Raw genomic sequence first — 19,873 nt, 5'->3', positions numbered from 1 at the left:
CTCCCATCTCTGATGATCTTAGGACTATATTCGCAGCAAAGTAGTAAGCTAAGCTCTAGTAGTCGGAGAATTTTAACGTCTTGATGCTTTAAAAAGATGGAGAAATCCCAAAGTCCCATGCAATAGAGAAATAATAATGGAATTGTGAAGCCCATCAACGAAAAAACCATCCCTTTTAAATTTCTAGCCCTTGTTTTGGGGGTAAGTAAACCTAGGACCACACTAAAAAAAAAGTACAACATTATTTAACCTCGGAAACAGTATAAGGAACAATCCCGTCCTAAAGTTGTTATTTAATCCATATAAATAAGGTGTTCATATATTAACAGAAACCCTGGATCAATATTCCTGAAGAAAAAATTCCGGTATACAGTGACAGTAAAAAAGTAACAACATTAAAATCCCAACCAATATGCAAAGAAACATACAAATTGTTGTGAATAATGTTTTTAGAAAATGACCACCGAAAATGACTAAAGGTGAAACCATCCAAGACTCGCAGTTTACTTCCTGTCGATTTTGCCAGGATAATTTCTTTTACTTCCAAGATTTTTAATGCAGTTTTTTTCCGAAGCAGGAAATACTTTTTAAAAATCCCCCATTGAAGTGCAGAAGATCAACTTGGTTGGTTTGCAGCAGATCATTTTTTTTTCAGTGCTTTTAGGTCTATTCCCATGATCAATGGGATATATGAGAATAGTTGTGTTTGTTTACCCTTATTGGAGTATCCTTTTCGGCAACCGCAGAAAAATGATCAAAACCAAGTTTAGCCATTTTCCCATTATTGTTTCTTCCGTAACTTCGTTTCACTTCTCTAAATTGAAATCAGATTAAAATATTCCAGGAATGATAAATAAAAAAAATTTGGGGTTTGGTGTGAGGTGGAAGGTTTGGGACTGCATTTCTGTAAAGTTAATGGGACTATGTTGATAGAGCACTTGAAAGCTGGTTCAGCTACTACAATTGACTTGCAAAAAAGCTTGAGCAACTGATGGATTATGACAACTGCAGAGAGAAGACTCACAGATTTGTTGCCAAGGAGAACCCACACCAGAAGAATTTGACGAAGCTAGCTGGACCAAAGCCAGCTGCCATTGTGGATGAAGAAATTGATACAGTGGTTCCTTTAGGCGTCTGGATTTTTTTCCAGTTGTGACTGGAGAACTTGGTAAGGAAAAGAGGCGGGGTGGTTTTGTTTTTCCAAGTGGAGAGCAAGAGGCTGGTTGGTGACCTTTGCCAAGAAGGATAACAACCTTTTGTACACTTGCAACAGTTAAAGTTGGACGCACCTAGTCTCAGAGATTTGACCTTGACTGAACAATGGCTGTACCTAGATACCCATACTCCTGTTCGATATGTTGGTAGTGCCTATCTGTTGCCGGTCTACTCTGACTAGACACGGAGGCACAATGCTTTGAAGGAGTAACTTGAAGCTTATTAGCAGCTATTTGTTCAATTACTTTTGTAGGTCCTGCCACTCCTACTGTGCAGTTTAATTAATTCTCCTCTTGTTTTAATCGAGGAACACACATGCTTAAAACTGACTCTGACCAGCCAGCTCAGCAAAACCCATCACTGCTCCATAGTGTACAGCTAAACCTTGAGTAGTGTTTCCAAGAGCTTGAGAGAAAATACGAGTGACTCTTGTCTGTATGTTATTTACAGAATTAGAGTATTTCTTGCAAAATCAAAGCAACAATTTTGGCAGCAAAATCTCGTACAGACCAATGGTCTTCTGACTCAGGTCTTTGACAGAGATAACGATTCATAAGACAAGAAAGAATTGATGGAACAAGTCGTGAAGAAATTTCTCAACAGAAATGGAATTGTTATCTAAAAGAGCTTTCACCATTTTCAACAGATTTCTAAGTACAGTCAAACTTTCGTTGAGCTATGTTAACTTTAATCCCTTCATTAATGAAACAGATTAAACTGTGGTAGAAGCTGATATAAGCCAGGATCACAAGACAGACTAGACAATGCCTCTTGTCGCTTGCTATCAGAGACACCTACACAAGTATCTGTCAGCTCTCTTATAAATAAAGCTGTTGCTCTAATGACAAAGTGTGTGCTTGTAAAGGTTTCAACTTACCAAAATCCCCATTAGCATCATCCTTTTCTTTTTTTCTCTTCCGATCTAATCGTACCTCTTTTGATGCTAATATAACATCATGGTCACTCTGAGAAACAGCGGCAGCTTGGCTCTTTTGAGCTTCTAATGACATTGGAGGGGACATTCTCTGGAATAGCAGGCTGTGTCCCTTCTACAGTCAACAATGACTACGTATAGTGACTTCACATGGAAGTTTGGGCAAAGGAGAGCCTAACAATATCAACCAAATCTATTTCTTGGTCATCCTGGGTAATAGAGGTCCTTCCCACCTCCACTAGAATGACGTAATGGAATGTCCTCTGTACATTCAAAACCATAAAGTGGCTCAATGTTCTTGGTCTTTAAAGCTGTGGTCAATATCTGAACATAGAAGTTGACCTCTTTTGCCATGTCTCATAAATTTGAGTGCATTTTGAATTAGCTATAGAAAATACAAATTAAAATTAATTATTACAAATTGCATGGGGCATTCTCTACATTACTTCTTTCAATCTGAATTCCAGCTCTTCTGTTAATCTCTTGCAAACTTCCTCGTCTAAGCTAGCTATACCAATGGACTCTGCAATAACTTTAATAGACTCTACGGACAGCAAATGTCTGTTGTCATTGCTCTCATCTACCTCCATTGATTCCTCCATCTTGGTAGTTCTAATTAATGCACACACTTCAGTTACTATGGCAACCTAACTGCAAACTGCAGTTTGCAGATGCAAAATGAGTATAGATCTGGAGACGGTGCCTTTGGTCTCTACCAAAAATTTGGAAGGAGATATGTATGTCTCAGAAGTTTTGTGAAGACAGTGCCTAATCATTTATCAGAAACTAGTAAGTTTATCATAACATGATAGTATTGTCATCTTCTATATTGTAGGAATATTTACTACTGTCCAAGAGAACTCGTCAATAAAGACAAAGCCTCATGTGGTAAATTTTGAAGGCTATCATGTTGGTAAACTTCATCAGCAAACTCTTGTAAGAATAATTATAATGTTATTTTAGTTACTTAAAATAATAATATTAATAAATTAATAATAGGGTAATAAAGCGTAGACTTACTTACAGATATTGATAGTACCTAGTTAGTATCCCATCATTATCTAACGTCCATTTTCTCTCTTTCACACACACACTCTCTCACTCAATCACTTTAAAGCATGTTTTAAATACCTCAGGAGATAATATCAGTGTTCATATTATCCCTCCGACTACTGACCACTTTAAAATTCACTACAAGAAGGAGCGAAGTCAACTAGTACCTGGTCTAGGCTTTGATATCCACAGTTCAATTCCGTCCAACAGAATGGAAATATTATTATGATTGTGTTTCGTATCCACTGCAAAGTAAGTTAAGTACATATATAGTATATACTAGTTATATATACTAGTACATGTATTTATATATACTAGTACATGTATATTTACATGTATATTATTATTTCGTGAACATTTCAGGGCAATGAGAACCTCCTTGTACCCCATTCATGCTTATCCAATAATGAATATGGACACGTTCCCTCGTTCTGTCATCTTTTCTCCCACTCCTGTTGGGCAGTCTCAAATCCATACTATCTCCTTAAATTCCACAATACCAGTAGAGTTTGAGTATCAACTGAACTATGTACAAGAACATCCAGCTTTCCACTGTATCACCAATGAAAGGTAATTGGTACAATCATTCACTATTATACTGAATGTGTGTATTTTGAAGTGTGGTACCAGCTAATAGTAAAACAGTCATCACAGTGAAATATTCTCCTACAGAGTTCTACACACTATAATGAATTACAAGTATAATATTAAATGAATGACTTGAGTTGATTTTGTCGTAGTTGGAGATCTCTCAATTCAATTCTCAAAACAATTATATGTACTTTCACAGGTAAATTCTTTACCAGGCTTAGCACTGTAAGTTAATGTATAAGTTGTGTAATGTGATTGGTTAGTATCCTCTATCAGTAAAAAAATACAAAGATGGAAGCTGACTAAAAGAATTACAAAAGAGAAGAAAGAGCATCCAAGAAAGACAGACATTAAAAGGAACAGTTGTGTTCAGAGGTGGTAGCCAGCAAAACAAAACAACAAAATGGAAAGAATATGAAGGCATTCACTTTCCCTCAGTTGTAGGACACACCTATGCAGTGGCTAAAGTTTTGTCACAAAAAGCTGGTCACATGAAGGCTACTCAATTAAAGAAGCTAGTTCACTTTGCTGTCAGTGGGTATCAGTAGTGGATAACATCAATTGACAAGAAGTTGGTGTATTTGCAGAGAGTAAAAGAAGTGGAAGATGAAGAAAAAGCCAACAGATTGATATGGTATGTACCCAAATAAGTACTATTACTATTATTACAGCTGGCTATTCCTGTGCTAATATATAGGGTGAGACATATAGGGTCTCTGATCTTATGAGTGTAGAAGAAAAGGAACAAATATTGAGGACTAGACATGATGCAGATAGGATCTATAAAGTAAGTGATTATGATATTGCTGTAGTTTTATTTGACCTTTTAGAGTAAATGTTATATCAGCACTGTTGAGGATGAGAGCAATCAACTGTACACTGATGTCAGTAAAAGAAAAACAAAAGAAAAGTAAAGTAAACCAGGTACATATCAACATTTCTTGTCATGTTGTTATAATAACACATGATTTTAGTTGCCTCAAGATGTTCCTAAATTTGATTTGCAGTCTAACAATTTATGGTTACAAAGACATACAGCACTACAGAGATTTGTACTACAGCTGCACGTAAAATTGTCATCCAATGTAGATGCCAAAAGAGATTGGAATTGTTACAAAGAGTTGTGCAAGAAACTAAAGTCTGGAAAGATTTGACAGACATAGGTAGATTGAGCAATAGTGTAATGTAATAGGTACCTCTCTGTAATGACAGGATTATTAAAGCAATCTACTGAGCCCAAACTAAGACTAGACCGACTTGTCTCTATCTCCATCTTTACTGTTGCCTTCTCTATTCCCTCGATATGTTGATAATACAACGATTGCCAGACAGTCAGTATTTATATATAGTACACTATTGTTATATCATTGTTTGTTAGTTACCCAGACAATCAGTACCAGTACAACCACTAAAGTCAATGTACACAATGACATACCATTACTTGAACTAAAGGTATTATTAATACACTATGTTATATAGTGTTACAACATTTTAGGTTCCTCAAGAATACAAGTTATTAGGTTACACAACTTTTGTTGCACCTAATGATTACATTCCATCTGATGTTCACTGTCCTCTACGTACTGGTGCTGAGGTCTATTTTTCCTAATAACTATAGTATTACCATGATACTATTATAGGATGAATATCAAGGATTAACCCCATTACCTGGTATGGAATTGTCCTACTTGTCATTCTCTGATAGGATAAATGAAGAGAAGAGTGACAATGTAGGACAGGATATTTATCGTTAGCTCCTCCACCTGCTCTATTTGATACAGTGTTAAAGCATCATTATTTGTATGTCAATATTATGCAATATAACTTGAATAGTAACCTGTGTCTTTATCAGAACCCCAGCCCTGATGTAATCTGTCTTTACGACCTCTATTACAAATTCTGAAGTAACTATGTGAACATCATTTGTTACCTTTACCAACAGCTTCAGGAGCACCTCATCCTCAACCTAAGAGTTGATCGCCAAGTTAGAAAATAATTTATTTCATTTTGAAACTCTCTCTTCTCTCAGGATGGTATTCCCGGTGTGATGAAATGGAGGCAATTCCCTTCTCCATTTTTAGCATCAACTGAAGGACAGAAAACATTAACGTCAATATGGAGACCTTGTCTATCTGATACCTTCCCATCTGAACTCCTTCCTCACTTGCCACATCCAGAACAACTTCAAGGACCACACCCTGATGATTTAGTGGATGAATGGTACATATAATACATGTATTATACTGCATTATCATTATTATATTGTAATAGTACATATATTATATACTACATTATAATTGTTATTATATTATATAGTACTTGTATATAACTACATTATTATTGTATTATATTATTATATAATACATGTATTATACTATATATCAGTGTATTATATTGTAATAATACATGTATTATACTATACTACATTATCATTGTATTATCTACATGTGTCATTGTATTATAGTACATTCTCATTGTATTATAGTACATGTATTATACTACATTCTCATTGTATTATAGTACATGTATTATACTACATTCTCATTGTATTATAGTACATGTATTTATATACATTCTCATTGTATTATAGTACATGTATTATACTACATTATCATTGTATTATAGTACATGTATTATACTACATTATCATTGTATTATAGTACATGTATTATACTACATTATCATTGTATTTATAGTACATGTATTATACTACATTATCATTGTATTTATTATATTATATAGTATGGAGAATATAGCAGTACCTACAGATGACATGTTACAGTCCGAGTTTTATATACCAGATACATCTGATGTACCAATATGTTCTAGGTAATGACTGTGTATACATGACATGTACCTTTACATGTACATGTACCTTTACATGTATGCTTTATAGGAGACAACATGAGATTGAGCTATGTTTGGAACAACAGAAACAACAAAATCAACTTGGTGCTCAACATCAACAAAAATATCATCATCTATTGTCATTACTTAATAATCAATATTAAATTTATAACATCAATGTCCTGCACGTGTTCAGGTCGTGTTCATATTCCGTATATGAATCTGCATACTAAAACCACGTGGTGGTCTGTTTATCATCAGAGTGATCTGACCTCTGGTGGTGTTATATAAAAGTGTTTAGTGAAGCCAAAGCCGGAAGATATCTGCCCTGGGAGCTATACATGGCAAAGGCTATTAGAGAAAGAGATAGCAAAGCTATTCTCTATAATTATCTGAATCAGCTGTTGGCTCAAGAAACGAGAAAAGGTTTCCAGTTACCCTCACTAAAATCAGTCACTGTGAGTGCTAATACTGACTTGGAGGAGCTCACTTTGAAACAACCATGGCTTGAAAAACAAGTACAAATTATTGTATAATATAATTTATTGATATTGTGTTTAGTCTTTAGTAGTAAAAACAGATCAGTTGATCAAAAGACGAGGAAAACTAGGTTTGATTGGGGTTAATAAATCTCTTGAAAGTGTACGAGATTGGCTGGGAGATTACATGGGCAAAGAGATCCAGATTGGTTCAGCTGTTGGCAAATTAAATACATTCATTATAGAACCTTATTTGATGCATGATCTAAAAGAGGAATTCTATACTTGTATCTATGCCACAAGACAAGGAAATACTGTGTTATTTCATCCTGAGGGAGGAGTTGAAGTTGGTGATATTGACACTTGAAGCATATAGTGTTAATGTTGACATTGAGTCTACTCTTACTATTGAACAAGCTAAAGAAATAGTAGCAACTGCTCCAGAGAACACTCAACAGTAAGAACAATAAATATACACATCAGCTTCCACTAAACAATCTTAATATACTATACTTTAAAACTATATAATTTTAATATAACCACAATATAATTTTCTATATAATAATAAGATGTTAAATAGTAATTAGTAATTATTAATGAAGTATAATTTTAGAGTACTGGCGGAGTTCTTGGTACTACTCTATAAAGCATATAATGATCTTTACTTCACTTATCTAGAAATTAACCCACTTGGTAAGTATTATATATGTATCTAGTATTGATATTATATACCCCATAGTTGTCAAGGGTGATCAAATCTACATGTTGGACTTAGCAGCAAAGCTGGACTCAACAGCTGAATTATTTGTAAAAAAATTATGGGAAGATGTCAATTTTCCACCACCTTTTGGAAGAGATGCTTTCCCTGAGGTAATTAATGTAGTCATTTATTTTCATCTTTCATGATATTCTTTATTAAGGAAGCATACATGCTGATCTTGATGCTAAAAGTGGTGCCTCATTAAAATTAACCATCCTTAATCCTAAGGGACGCATATGGACTATGGTTGCTGGAGGTGGAGCCCAGTTATATACAGTGATACAATCTGTGACATGGGTGGAGCTAAAGAATTAGCTAATTATGGAGAATATTCAGGAGCCCCAAACGAGTCTCAGACATTTGAATATGCTAAAACTATCCTTGGACTAATGACCAAGGGGTCTGTATTTCAAGATGGTAAAATACTCATTATAGGAGGTGGAATTGCTAACTTCACTAATGTTGCTGCTACATTTAAAGTAATCTACTTACTATTCATTATACCATCTGTTTTTATTATTATAATATACAGGGCATTGTCAAAGCATTGACTGAATACAGGCATAAACTCTTGGAACACAAAGTTACCATTTTGTCCGTCGAGGAGGTCCCAATTTTCAAGAGGGTCTTCGAGTGATGAGAGAAGTGGGATCTAAACTTGGCCTTCCAATTCATGTTTTTGGTCCAGAGACTCATATGACAGCCATTGTTGGCATGGCCCTTGGAAAGAGAGCAATACCAAAGGAACATCTAAACTAGGCAGCAGTCAGACTCTGGGAGTTCCCCTTAACGTAAGATAATTGTTTTTAAAATAATATTAAAGTATTTAGTAGGCATTTCAAGTTCCTTTAACTCCTGCTACATCAGGCAATTCTCTATCGGAGATGGTAGTTGATAAAGATACTCCTCAACTCTCCCAATCTATCATTATTAACCAATGGACTGAAGAGAAGGAGGAATCCATCGCTGTTCCTCTTGAATTGTTCACTAAGAATAGTGTTGCTATTGTTTGGGGGATGCAGCCTAGAGCAGTTCAAGGAATGTTAGATTTTGATCTGTTGTGTTCAAGAGAGAAACCCTCTGTTGCTGCAATGGTCTATCCATTCAGGTATATTCCATCGATCTATTTGTTATTAAAGTGTTGATCCATTTCTCAACAGTGGTAACCATAAACAAAGGTTTTATTGGGGGTAGTAAAGAATTCCTTTTACCAGGTGAAATATATATAAGATAGATTGTCCTTATCAACTATAATCTCCGACAGTTTACAAAGATCTTACTGAAGCAGTTAAAAAACATCCAGAAGCTGATGTTTTAGTAAACTTTGCCTCTCTACGTTCTGCCTATGAAGCTACTATGGAGACATTGACTCACTCACAAGTACTTGCTATGTTATCATTTTTTATCTTTTTGTCTCTTAGTTTCGTTCTATAGCCATTATTGCTGAAGGGATTCCTGAAAATTTGACAAAGAAACTTATCAAGAAGGCAAAGGAGAAAAACGTTGTCATTATTGGTCCTGCCACAGTGAGTCACATGACTTCAAGTGATAATCACATGACATGTACATGTCTCAGGTGGGTGGGATTAAACCAGGATGTTTTAAGATTGGTAACACAGGTGGTATGATGGACAATATTATTTCGTCTAAATTATATCGACCTGGAAGGTGAGTATACCATATTATCTTGCAGTCTGTTACTATGCTGTTCCTCTCCAGTGTAGCCTATGTGTCTCGATCTGGTGGAATGTCAAATGAACTTAATAATATCATATCTCGCATGACTAATGGAGTCTATGAGGGTGTGGCTATTGGTGGTGATCGTTATCCAGGCTCTACTTTTATCGATCACATTTTTTCGTTACCATGACAATCCTGATGTTAAAATGATTATTGTCCTTGGAGAGGTACAACAAAATGACTTTGATCATAATTGATACATTACACTGGTAGGTTGGTGGTGTTGAAGAATACGAGATTTGTAAAAATCTAAATTCTGGTCGCCTTTTTAAACCCATTATTGCTTGGTGCATTGGTACGTGTGCCAAAAATGTTTTCATCTGAGGTATCCAGTTGATTGTGTGATCACCATGTGATCATCATGTGATGTATAGGTTCAGTTTGGACATGCTGGAGCATGTGCCAGTGGTGAAGAGGAAACAGCTGATGCTAAAAATAAAGTATGATATTATGTTACATAATATTGCATAAATTTTGCCAAATTAGGCATTAAGAGAAGCAGGTGCTTTTGTTCCAGACAATTTTGATACATTAGGCACAATCATTGGGTAAGAAGAGAATATATCACATGATAAGTATAGCCACTCTCCTTAAATTAGTGAGGTATACGAACAATTAGTAGCAGCTGGTCTTATTGTTCCACGACCTGAAATTGAACCGCCCACTCTTCCCATGGATTATTCCTGGGCTCAGGTAAGTCTATCTGTCTGTCTGTCTGTTTAGAACATTATAATTAACAGGAATTGGGTTTAATTCGAAAGCCATCATCATTTCTCTCTAGTATATGTGATGAGAGAGGAGAAGAGCTGTTATATGCTGGTATGCCAATATCTGATGTCTTTAAAGAGGACATTGGGATAGGAGGTGTCTTAAGTTTATTGTGGTTTCAAAGGAGGTAAACTTATAATTTTGGTTGCTATATCAACCAACTGGACATTTTTAGGTTGCCCGAATATGCATGCAAATTTTTGGAGATTTGTCTCATGGTAACAGCAGATCATGGTCCAGCTGTATCAGGTGCTCATAATACTATAGTAACAGCTCGTGCTGGTAAAGATTTAGTGTCCTCTTTAACATCGGTCTATTGACAATAGTAAGTTATTGTCAATGGAAGAAAGAAGTATTCATTTGTCTCAATTTAGGGAGAAAGATTTGGTGGTGCATTAGATGGTGCTGCTAGCCAGTTTTCTCAGGCATATGATTCTGGTATGACACCAATGGAGTTTGTTAATGAGACTCGTAAACAACACAAGTTGATATTAGGTATTGGACATCGAGTCAAATCAGTAAGTACAGCATTGTAAGTATATTCTATCAGAAATTGTGTGATTAGATCAACAATCCTGATATGAGAGTGGCCATTATAAGGGACTACGTCAAATCTCACTTCCCGGCAACTCAAGTTCTTGATTATGCTTTAGAAGTTGAGAAGATAACAACATCAAAGGTAAATGACCACCAATAGATGCAGCTGAAATAATGAGCTGTGGCTTTAATAGAAACCTAACCTCATTCTCAATGTTGATGGTGTCATAGCAACATCATTTGTAGATCTGCTCAGACATAGTGGTGCCTTCACTAGGTACTTGTCAAAATTATTATTATAACTTGAAAATTTTCTACTCCAGAGAGGATGCTCAAGAATATCTTGAAATAGGTGCATTAAATGGTCTCTTTGTTTTGGGACGAACAATGGGATTTATTGGTAAGATACTACATGATTAAATTATTAACCCCTTGATGTCTATCATATGAAGGTCACTATCTTGATCAACGAAGACTTAAACAAGGTCTCTACCGTCATCCTTGGGATGATATATCCTACCTGACTCCTGAAATATCAATTGATTTAGCCTCATAATATATTAATAAAGATGTTAGACTATATTATACTGGATATATTAATATTAGTCACACTGTCCCCCTGTAGTACTATTCTATCGCCTTTAAAATTAACTTATTATTAACACATTGTAAACAAAATAGAGAGAACACACACACACCAGATGAAATGATAAGATTTAGTGATATAACAAACAACAAAAAATATTACAGACAATATTATCAAATGTCTTCATTTGAGATTTCAGCTGCAGCTGCTGCTTTGCCTTTGCAATTGAATTGTAACAATGGACAAGGAACTCTTTAAAAGTTGGACGTTTCATGGGATCAGGATCCCAGCATTGACAGATCATAGCATGACACTCAGGTGGTAAAGTGGGAGGTAGAGTAGGACGAGATCCCATGAGTAACTTCATGATCCAAATCATTGGAGTCTGACACGGATCCATGTCCGAAAATGCCTTCTTTTCAGAAGCCATTTCATACATTATTAAACCTATATAACAATATTTATATACATTGTATAAAAAAACAATGAAATACAAAACAGCCTTTTCTTACCAAAAGTATAAACATCACTAGCTGTGGAATAAGCATTCTTCTCAATCACTTCGGGGGCTTTATAAATTGGTCTTTTCTGGCTTTCTTTTGTACAGGACTTGCGGAGGTCAGCATAAAAATTAGTCTGTACTTTAGTCTCATATAAACCAAAGTCCGATATTTGGCATTGAGTTTTTCTCCAATAAGAATATTTCTTGGTGTGAGGTTTCGATGGAGGATTGGAAATGAATGAAGATAACACATCCCAGTACCAATATCTCTCGCCTAATGGGGAGATAAATAATGGAAGGAGGGACGAGTGTTTTCAACTTACAATTGTCATCTTTTCCATTTGTTCCAATTTACTTTGTTGACATGTAATAAAGTATTGAGATCCCCACAAGGCATATATTCCATCAGTAAACAATACAAACCAGATTCTTTGTCAGCACATGCACCAATAAACTGGACAACATTTGGACAATGGAGATGACTGAAGAGAGGAATATGTAAAATTTATACAATGGAGACAAACTCAAACCTTAATTGTTCTACTTCTCTCAGAAATGTTTTCCTTATAGAAGAATCCCAAGATGTCTTTTGTCTAATTTTTTTAATAGCTATGTTCATTTCACGATAAGCACCCAAATGAACATCAAAAAATCGTTGAAAACATTCTGAAGTATCATTTAAACAGTCATCTGATATCGTCAGTTCATGGATTCCTACTAACCACCAAGGTTTTGATTTCATAGTACCATCTTCCTCTTCAACAGATAAGTCATCCATTTCAGTACAAAGATTTCGTTGTTTTAGATCTTCTTCGCAAGCTCTTAAACGTGATTCCAAAAGTTCATTTGCACTTCGAAGGTTTTTAATTCACATATTATTTTCGAGAGACAATTCTCTTTTTCATGATTTCATGTTGAAGTTGTACAATCTTTTCTGAATCATCATCAAATTCTTTGCTACTAAATTTACGCAACAGGACACATTGGATGAGTGGAAAATCGAGGAACATTAGTTGGAGAACGATCGATATTATTACACTGATGGACCTCAACACAATAATTATCATAGGCACCTAAAACATCAAAAAATTAACTTTTTAATACAAAATTTATCTTACGAAGTATGGCTTGCTTCAAATCTTCATCTTTGGTTAGTGTGATGGGTGTGTCTCATCTTTGTCTTCCAGTGCAAAATTAGCACCATGTTCGACTAAAAACAGTACATACATCTTTAAACGATCTACAAATTATTATAATATAATGATAAGTTGGCAACTGTCAAGAGAGTGACTCACTTGTGTGCTGCAATATGTAATGGAGTGATCTGTTGTGTACCACCTATATATATGGGGTCAGCATGGTATGTCAAAAGTAACTGGCAAACATCAGGAAGGTTCTCTTGAGCTGCTAAATGAAGAGCTGTAAAACCTACAGACTGAAGAGAACATGGACAATGATTAATTAGCCAGACAGTTTGCTTGTTTACCTGTTGTAAATTGGGGTCCACTCCTCTTTGTAATAGATAATGTACAGTTGCTGATGACTTAGATCTTGCTGCATACATAAGTGGAGTCCAACCATCATTGTCTTTAATATTAAGATCTGGTAACAATTCTGTTAGCTGCAATACAATCTATAAAGGAAATTTCATTAAATACATTATGTCTCTCTCTCTCTCTTTCTTACTCCAATAAAATTGTCAGTGCAACAGGCTCTGTGTAAAGCTAATTCATTCTTGTTATTCTTTATCTTTGTGTCTGCTTTATGTCGCATTAAAATCTTAGCTCTACTAAAAAAATTGACACCTAACACAACACAATAATAATTAATTCAATCAACAAAAGATATTACCTTAGTGTTACTAATAATGGAGTATCTCCTCGTGAGTTTTGAGCATTGATAAGAGCAGCAGCTGGTGTTGACAGAAGAAATTCCAAAGCAGTATCATGGTTACCTTGGGCAACTTCCTTCATACAAGCAAAATGAAGAACTGTATCACCATCTTTGTCTCGTGCCTGCCAATTTGCTCCGTTACTTAGCAACAATGCTATAACACCCACCTACATAATTCGAGGAATATCAAGTCATAATTATATACACAGCTCTGCTGAGTGTAATGCTGACTGTACAACAACATTATAATTTGTGAGCATACCTGACCACAGTATGCAGCCATGTGTAGAAGTGTAGAGGTTGTGCCTTCGTTAATATAATTCACGCTCACTCCAGCATTCAATAAAGATTGCAAAGCTTGCACATTACCTCCACAACAAGCTGCTATGGCCTTTCTGTAGCAGTAACAGTAGGTTCAACAGTAAGAGGAGAAACAGATAGCAATGGGTTTCGTTGCTTGGCTAACTCTAGCAAAGAAAAATGATATTGTGTACTCTTTCTACTTACAATTGATGTGGAAATACCTAGCATTTTTGTTGCTAATTCAGGAGAAGCCATAGAGTGCGGTGTCCTTCCTTCTTGGTCTTTTAAGAATATATCAGCACCAAATTCAATGAGCAATAGTGCAATATCAGTATATTCTTTGTGTGCAGCCCAGTGTAATGGAGCTATCTGTTGTGCTCCACCAGTTATGTTAACATGAGCACCTTTACGTAATAAAACTCGCACCAATTCAACATTACCTCCTCTAGCAGCTAAAAATAACGGACTGATTCCTGGAATTAAAAGACACAGGAAATCAATAACAGACATTTATTAATACCATATATACAATATATCTATTTACAAACACATAACGACATATATAATAAACATTCCTTTGTATTAACACAAATGCAAACATATCATGACCTACCTTCCTTGTTATTGACATTAGGATTAGCTCCATGCTCCAGTAAGGTCAATGCGCAGTTAGCAATTCCACGATCCACAGCAAGATATAATGGACTCTCCCCATCCTGCGTTTGAGTATTCACGTTCGTATTAGCATGTGACACCAGGAGTTTGACAATGACGTGATTACCAATGGCATTATGTATTGGTAAATAGTTCTCGCTATCAGCTATGTTAGGATCAGCACCATGGTTTAAGAGAACTTCAACGCACTGCTCTAATTCTTTACGAGCTGCTAATTTAATGTCGTCCAACCCTTTGCATTACGATGGTTAATTCCAATAGGTTGTTTGCTAGCATCACCATTAAGAAATAGAGCGATTATGCGAGATCTTTGCTCGTCTTGAGACGATCTGTTGTTCTAACTGCTGAGTGCAGCAAAGTGGAATCGTCTGATTTCAATATAGATGGCTTAGCTCCGTTCTCCCATAATATTTAACAGCATCATAACAGCCTAAAAGAGCAAATCTGTGCAGTAAGGAAGACCCGTCAGCTCTTGGTTCAAGCACAGCTTGACCACCTTGCTCAATCAACTTAACTAAAGAATCACCGACATTTCCCTCGCGTAATAGCTTCGCTAGTGACCCTCCTTCCAGGAGATCGTCTAAACTCGCTGCTATCCCCCCTTCAGCTCCCATTACTTTATCTGATAGGTTTCTTCACAGACACTTTTATTTAGGGAATTAAACTCTTCTACAACTCAGCAACTATTAATGAGTGGGCGTAACCAAAACATTGTTTCTGTCATTGTCTGCCACGCCCACCACTTAATTTATAATTTTATTTTGATAAAGATAATTATATCAACATAATAAAATAATATGCATCTTTTATTGGATGGCAGTTTTCTGTTGACTTTTGATTTTGTATGCAAGATGAAACTTGTATAACATTAAGCTGTGTCCCATTGTTGATAGTGAATATTGGATATTGTAGATGTGTCCCTCCAAATTATGCAAAAACTCTTAAAACAAAACAAATTTTCAGTATGACGATTCAATAACCATTATGCCATTATGTAGTTGCTTGTAAAGCTATAGGTTTTCTAGTTGCTTATGCGTGACTTAAAGTATTTAACTTTAACCAAAAGTATTTGGTTTTAGTTATTTTAACAGGCTTTTTACTTCGTCAGTGCTATCGCAAACTGCCATTAAACATATTCATAGTTACCGTTAATGAGATTCATAACCGACAGAGTTGCGCCCCACAAGAGCATGAAGACAAAATCTGACGTACATATAAAAGGAAATGAAAACAACCTTGGATAGGTTGTGTTGTGGGCCAGCGTTCTGCAATGCATCAGACCTCTGAGATGGTTACCAGCATACTCTACGGAGTATCCGAAAGGCCGACTAGGATAGGGCTGGTAGTCTCCCTTTAAACGAGAAGAGGCTGGTGTATTTGTGGTTCCCGGTTCCTGAATGCGAAATTCCCTAAGAGCTGGAATCCGTACGGCTGGTTTTAAGTTAGGGCGACGCTCCAGCCAGATTACCTCGCGAAGACGAGGGTTACCAAGCCAGGTGGCGGGTCCCAGCTAGCAATAGCAGGGAATCCTGGAGCCTAAGTGGAAGCCTGAGTGGGTGAGCGAGTAGGAATCGTTTGGGCAACACAACATGTTTTTTTTTTATAAATCTTAACTTTTATAATGAAATCTAAATAACCACTGGGAAGGAATGTTGGTATAACTGATCAGTGTTTTATAGAGAACATTCCACGAACTTCCTTTAAGTTGTATGGTATACACGAAACATGCAATTGGTATAGCATCAATTTTATCAGATAATAATTCTTTAACTGGTTTAACAAGTTTGATTGGTTTATTAGATGTATTCAAATTTTCGTATTGACAATATGTTTAAAAAAATTAAGACATGATATTACAAATATTAGTTATGGTTAAAATGGTATTATTTAAAAATTTGAGTACCTCCTTGCTTGGTATATAGCTGTTGGCGCTATTACTATAACTATACATATCACCATTGCTATAGCTGATGAGACTGAGCATCAAGTATAGGCTCTGCTATAATTCACCACTAATAAAAAGAACTATATAAATAGGTTGATGGATATAAAAGTGTCTAATAGTTTGAAGTGAGTGGTAATGCTCCAGCTAGGATAACCTTGTCTTTGTCCTTATTTGTCTATTTCTAGTACCAGTGTATTCTTCTAAATGTTTTTTCCACAATATACAGGTAAAACCTTATCTAATAGATCAAAGTCATCTCTCTCTCTCTGCCTCTGCCCTTCTTCTTAGCTCTTCTTTCAAAAGTAACACGTTACTACAGTCAACAGCTTTCTTTGATACTTTCCTGGATATTATACAAGTATTGTTTGTCAGTCTACTGCATTCTTCTAAGGTTAGCACAATTGGAATTAGTCATTTTGGTCTGGTAGGACAAAAATTTACAACAAAGAGCCAAAAATTTCAAAGAATGGTTGAATTGTTTTGTCCTAGGACAAAACTCTTCGTGACATTATTTTAGACTAAATTAAACCCTTTACGTCCCAATTACTACTTTTTAACATAAAGTGAATTTCTAATACGCATATATGAGAATACCCTCCCGCAGCGTTTCTCATTAAGTTGTAGCAATTTATAATACCTATATCCTATTCCAAAAATCAATGTCTTTGCAAACATCATTTCAACACCATAAATTATGTGATAAAGAACTCAGTTTAAAATCGTAATTTTTGAAAGAACCAACGATTTTTTCCAGTCTTGTGTCTAAAAGAGAAAACAATGTAATGAATGCAGCAAAACTAATACTCACCTTTCCTCTAGCTTGTTCTTGATTAAGAACCGGGCTCGTCTTCTCCTTTCAATTCTCTTAAATTCTCTTTGTTAATACTTGTTTATCAAATGTTATATCAACAGTGTATCTAACATAACAAATATATCCAGTCACATGACACATACAATACTAACCTTGTTGGCATTAGATGGTTATAATTCAGTACACGTACAAACGACTTGATTCTGGTACGCTTCTTTACACGTTTCTTTCCAATATTTTTGGTTACCTTCAGTGGGTATTTGTCAATACCTACCACTAAGGCATGACCATAGTGTCGTTCATTACTACCATCATCATGGTTCTTAACAATGATGGCCTTCCTACCAGCAAATCGTCCAGACAGTACAATGACCACCTTGCCAGGTTTCATAATCCTACCCATCTTGAAATAGTTTGTTCTAACAATAAAGATACCATATCTTAAAGTATAATAAAATATAGACAGTAAGTAGTAGTTGAAAATAAATGTAGATGTCCATATGACATTAATAATAATGATTGAAATAGATTCTTACCTTCTATTCCTTACCCCTACAGAAAAGCTGCCACGTTGGAGGGAGGAGTTTCTCTACTGAAGAGCACTAATTAGAACTATATACGTAATGGAGGATGTCAGCTTGAAAATACTAATAATAGGCGATAGTGGAGTAGGCAAATCTAGGTCAGACCTAAAGAGACTTTCTCTTTGTATTGTTATATTATATTATCTCTCTCTGTAATATAGTCTGCTATTGAGATTTGTAAACAATACATTTGACCCTGACCAAGCATCAACAATTGGTAAGTAAAACCCTGCCATATGTAGATAATATGATCTTCTTTCAATAGGTGTGGACTTCAAAGTAAAGACGATATCATTAGGTGGAAAAAGAGTAAAATTAGCAATATGGGTCAGTCAGGCTGCAATGCAAAGTTTACTCATTAAAAATTATTCATTATATCTTTACTTATAATTGTCTTGATTTCTTGTTTTATTTATATCATAGTCTATTTATTTCTTCATAGGACACAGCAGGTCAGGAAAGATTTAGGACATTAAATCCTGCATATTATCGTGGTGCTCAAGGCGTTATTTTAGGTGAAGGACATATATTTGAAGTATTGATTTTTTCCTTCTTGCACAGTATATGATGTTTGTGCTCCTGAGAGTTTTGAGGGTCTAGAAGTATGGCTCAATGAATTAGATACATATGCTACTAAGAAAGATCTTGTCAAAATGCTTGTTGGAAATAAAATTGATAAAGTAAGTTTCATTTATTTTTGTCTAGAGAAGCAGTGACACATACCAGCTTTAATATTAGGAGTTAGGTTTTGGGTGACTTAACCCCTAATATCAAAGCTAATTCTAGTCTAAATAATTTATTGATAGTGTACTGGTAGATACTACTTCTCAAATGCAGTAGTCTTAATACAATTCTCTTATTATAGGCTGAGAGAAAGTCAACAGACCTGATGGATTACAGTTTGCTAGAAGAAATTCAATGTTATTTATTGAAGCAAGGTAGGATTACATTAACCCACACCCCACTATTATAATCCCCATTGATGCAGTGCTAAGACAAGAGATGGTGTCCAAGAAGCATTTGAGGAGTTAGTTCAAAAAATACTACAAAACCCAGACTTGTATACCGAGAACACACACCACTCAGAAAGTAGTACCAGGTACTAGTACTACAGGAGGGAATGCTGGAGGCGAGCAATCATTGTGTGGGTGTTCTTTAGTGTAAATATTTTAATAATTTTCCAGTTATAACTTTGAATCAATGTTTTGTGAGTTAACATATTTTTTTGATTACTCTATATATTGAAGTGTGTGTAACTCTTTTGTATTAAGTTAACCACAGCTGGTACTATTTTTAAAATTTAGTTTAAAATGGTTTAAATTTTCTCTTAGCTTTCATCTCAGCTACTTTTAGTTGATCTTCTTGGAACTTCTTCCTTAACTCAGCGATGCGTTTCCTTTGTGTTTCCCTTAACTGGAATGGATATAGCTTAAGTGTCTGGTCCTTTTTAATGCGTTTCTTCTTCTTAAACACTATAAGGTGTAACAGGCAATAAATTATACTACTACCTACTAGTATAATCTTACTGTTCAATTTGTTTTGTTTTTTCTGGTTTACAGTGACCCATCCTTCAGCATCAGGTTCACTCAAACGTTTCTTTTCTCCTTTTTTCATCTTCATCCATTGATCATAAGCAGCAACTCCTTTCTT

General features: G+C 35.4%; 2 protein-coding genes and 1 pseudogene across 2 annotated transcripts; 2 read left to right on the top strand and 1 right to left on the bottom strand.

Annotated features, from left to right (window-relative positions):
- The first annotated feature begins 6,981 nt into the window (after positions 1-6,981).
- LOC121392731 (ATP-citrate synthase-like) lies at positions 6,982-11,480 on the top strand. The gene is given in 31 exon segments (XM_041523827.1): positions 6,982-7,158; positions 7,202-7,483; positions 7,485-7,576; positions 7,733-7,812; positions 7,859-7,989; positions 8,040-8,046; positions 8,049-8,141; positions 8,144-8,358; positions 8,412-8,469; positions 8,472-8,644; positions 8,713-8,987; positions 9,040-9,067; positions 9,069-9,093; positions 9,144-9,259; positions 9,301-9,405; positions 9,456-9,547; positions 9,599-9,734; positions 9,736-9,786; positions 9,833-9,925; positions 9,927-9,944; positions 9,994-10,059; positions 10,106-10,167; positions 10,219-10,312; positions 10,360-10,514; positions 10,563-10,693; positions 10,696-10,712; positions 10,762-10,905; positions 10,953-11,066; positions 11,119-11,201; positions 11,248-11,324; positions 11,377-11,480. Coding segments are annotated over 31 exon segments (3,294 nt in total).
- Positions 11,481-17,541: 6,061 nt separating this feature from the next.
- On the bottom strand, positions 17,542-18,042 carry LOC121392732 (60S ribosomal protein L27-like). Its single transcript, XM_041523828.1, is given in 4 exon segments — positions 17,542-17,590; positions 17,637-17,696; positions 17,698-17,745; positions 17,792-18,042. Coding segments are annotated over 4 exon segments (408 nt in total).
- A 220-nt stretch (positions 18,043-18,262) lies between these two features.
- On the top strand, positions 18,263-19,322 carry LOC121392730 (annotated as a pseudogene).
- Positions 19,323-19,873: the final 551 nt, after the last annotated feature.

This window comes from Gigantopelta aegis, unplaced genomic scaffold, assembly GCF_016097555.1.
Source record: "Gigantopelta aegis isolate Gae_Host unplaced genomic scaffold, Gae_host_genome ctg4381_pilon_pilon, whole genome shotgun sequence".
In the NCBI taxonomy this organism is placed as follows: domain Eukaryota; kingdom Metazoa; phylum Mollusca; class Gastropoda; order Neomphalida; family Peltospiridae; genus Gigantopelta; species Gigantopelta aegis.
This window is presented reverse-complemented; position numbering and strand designations above follow the sequence as displayed.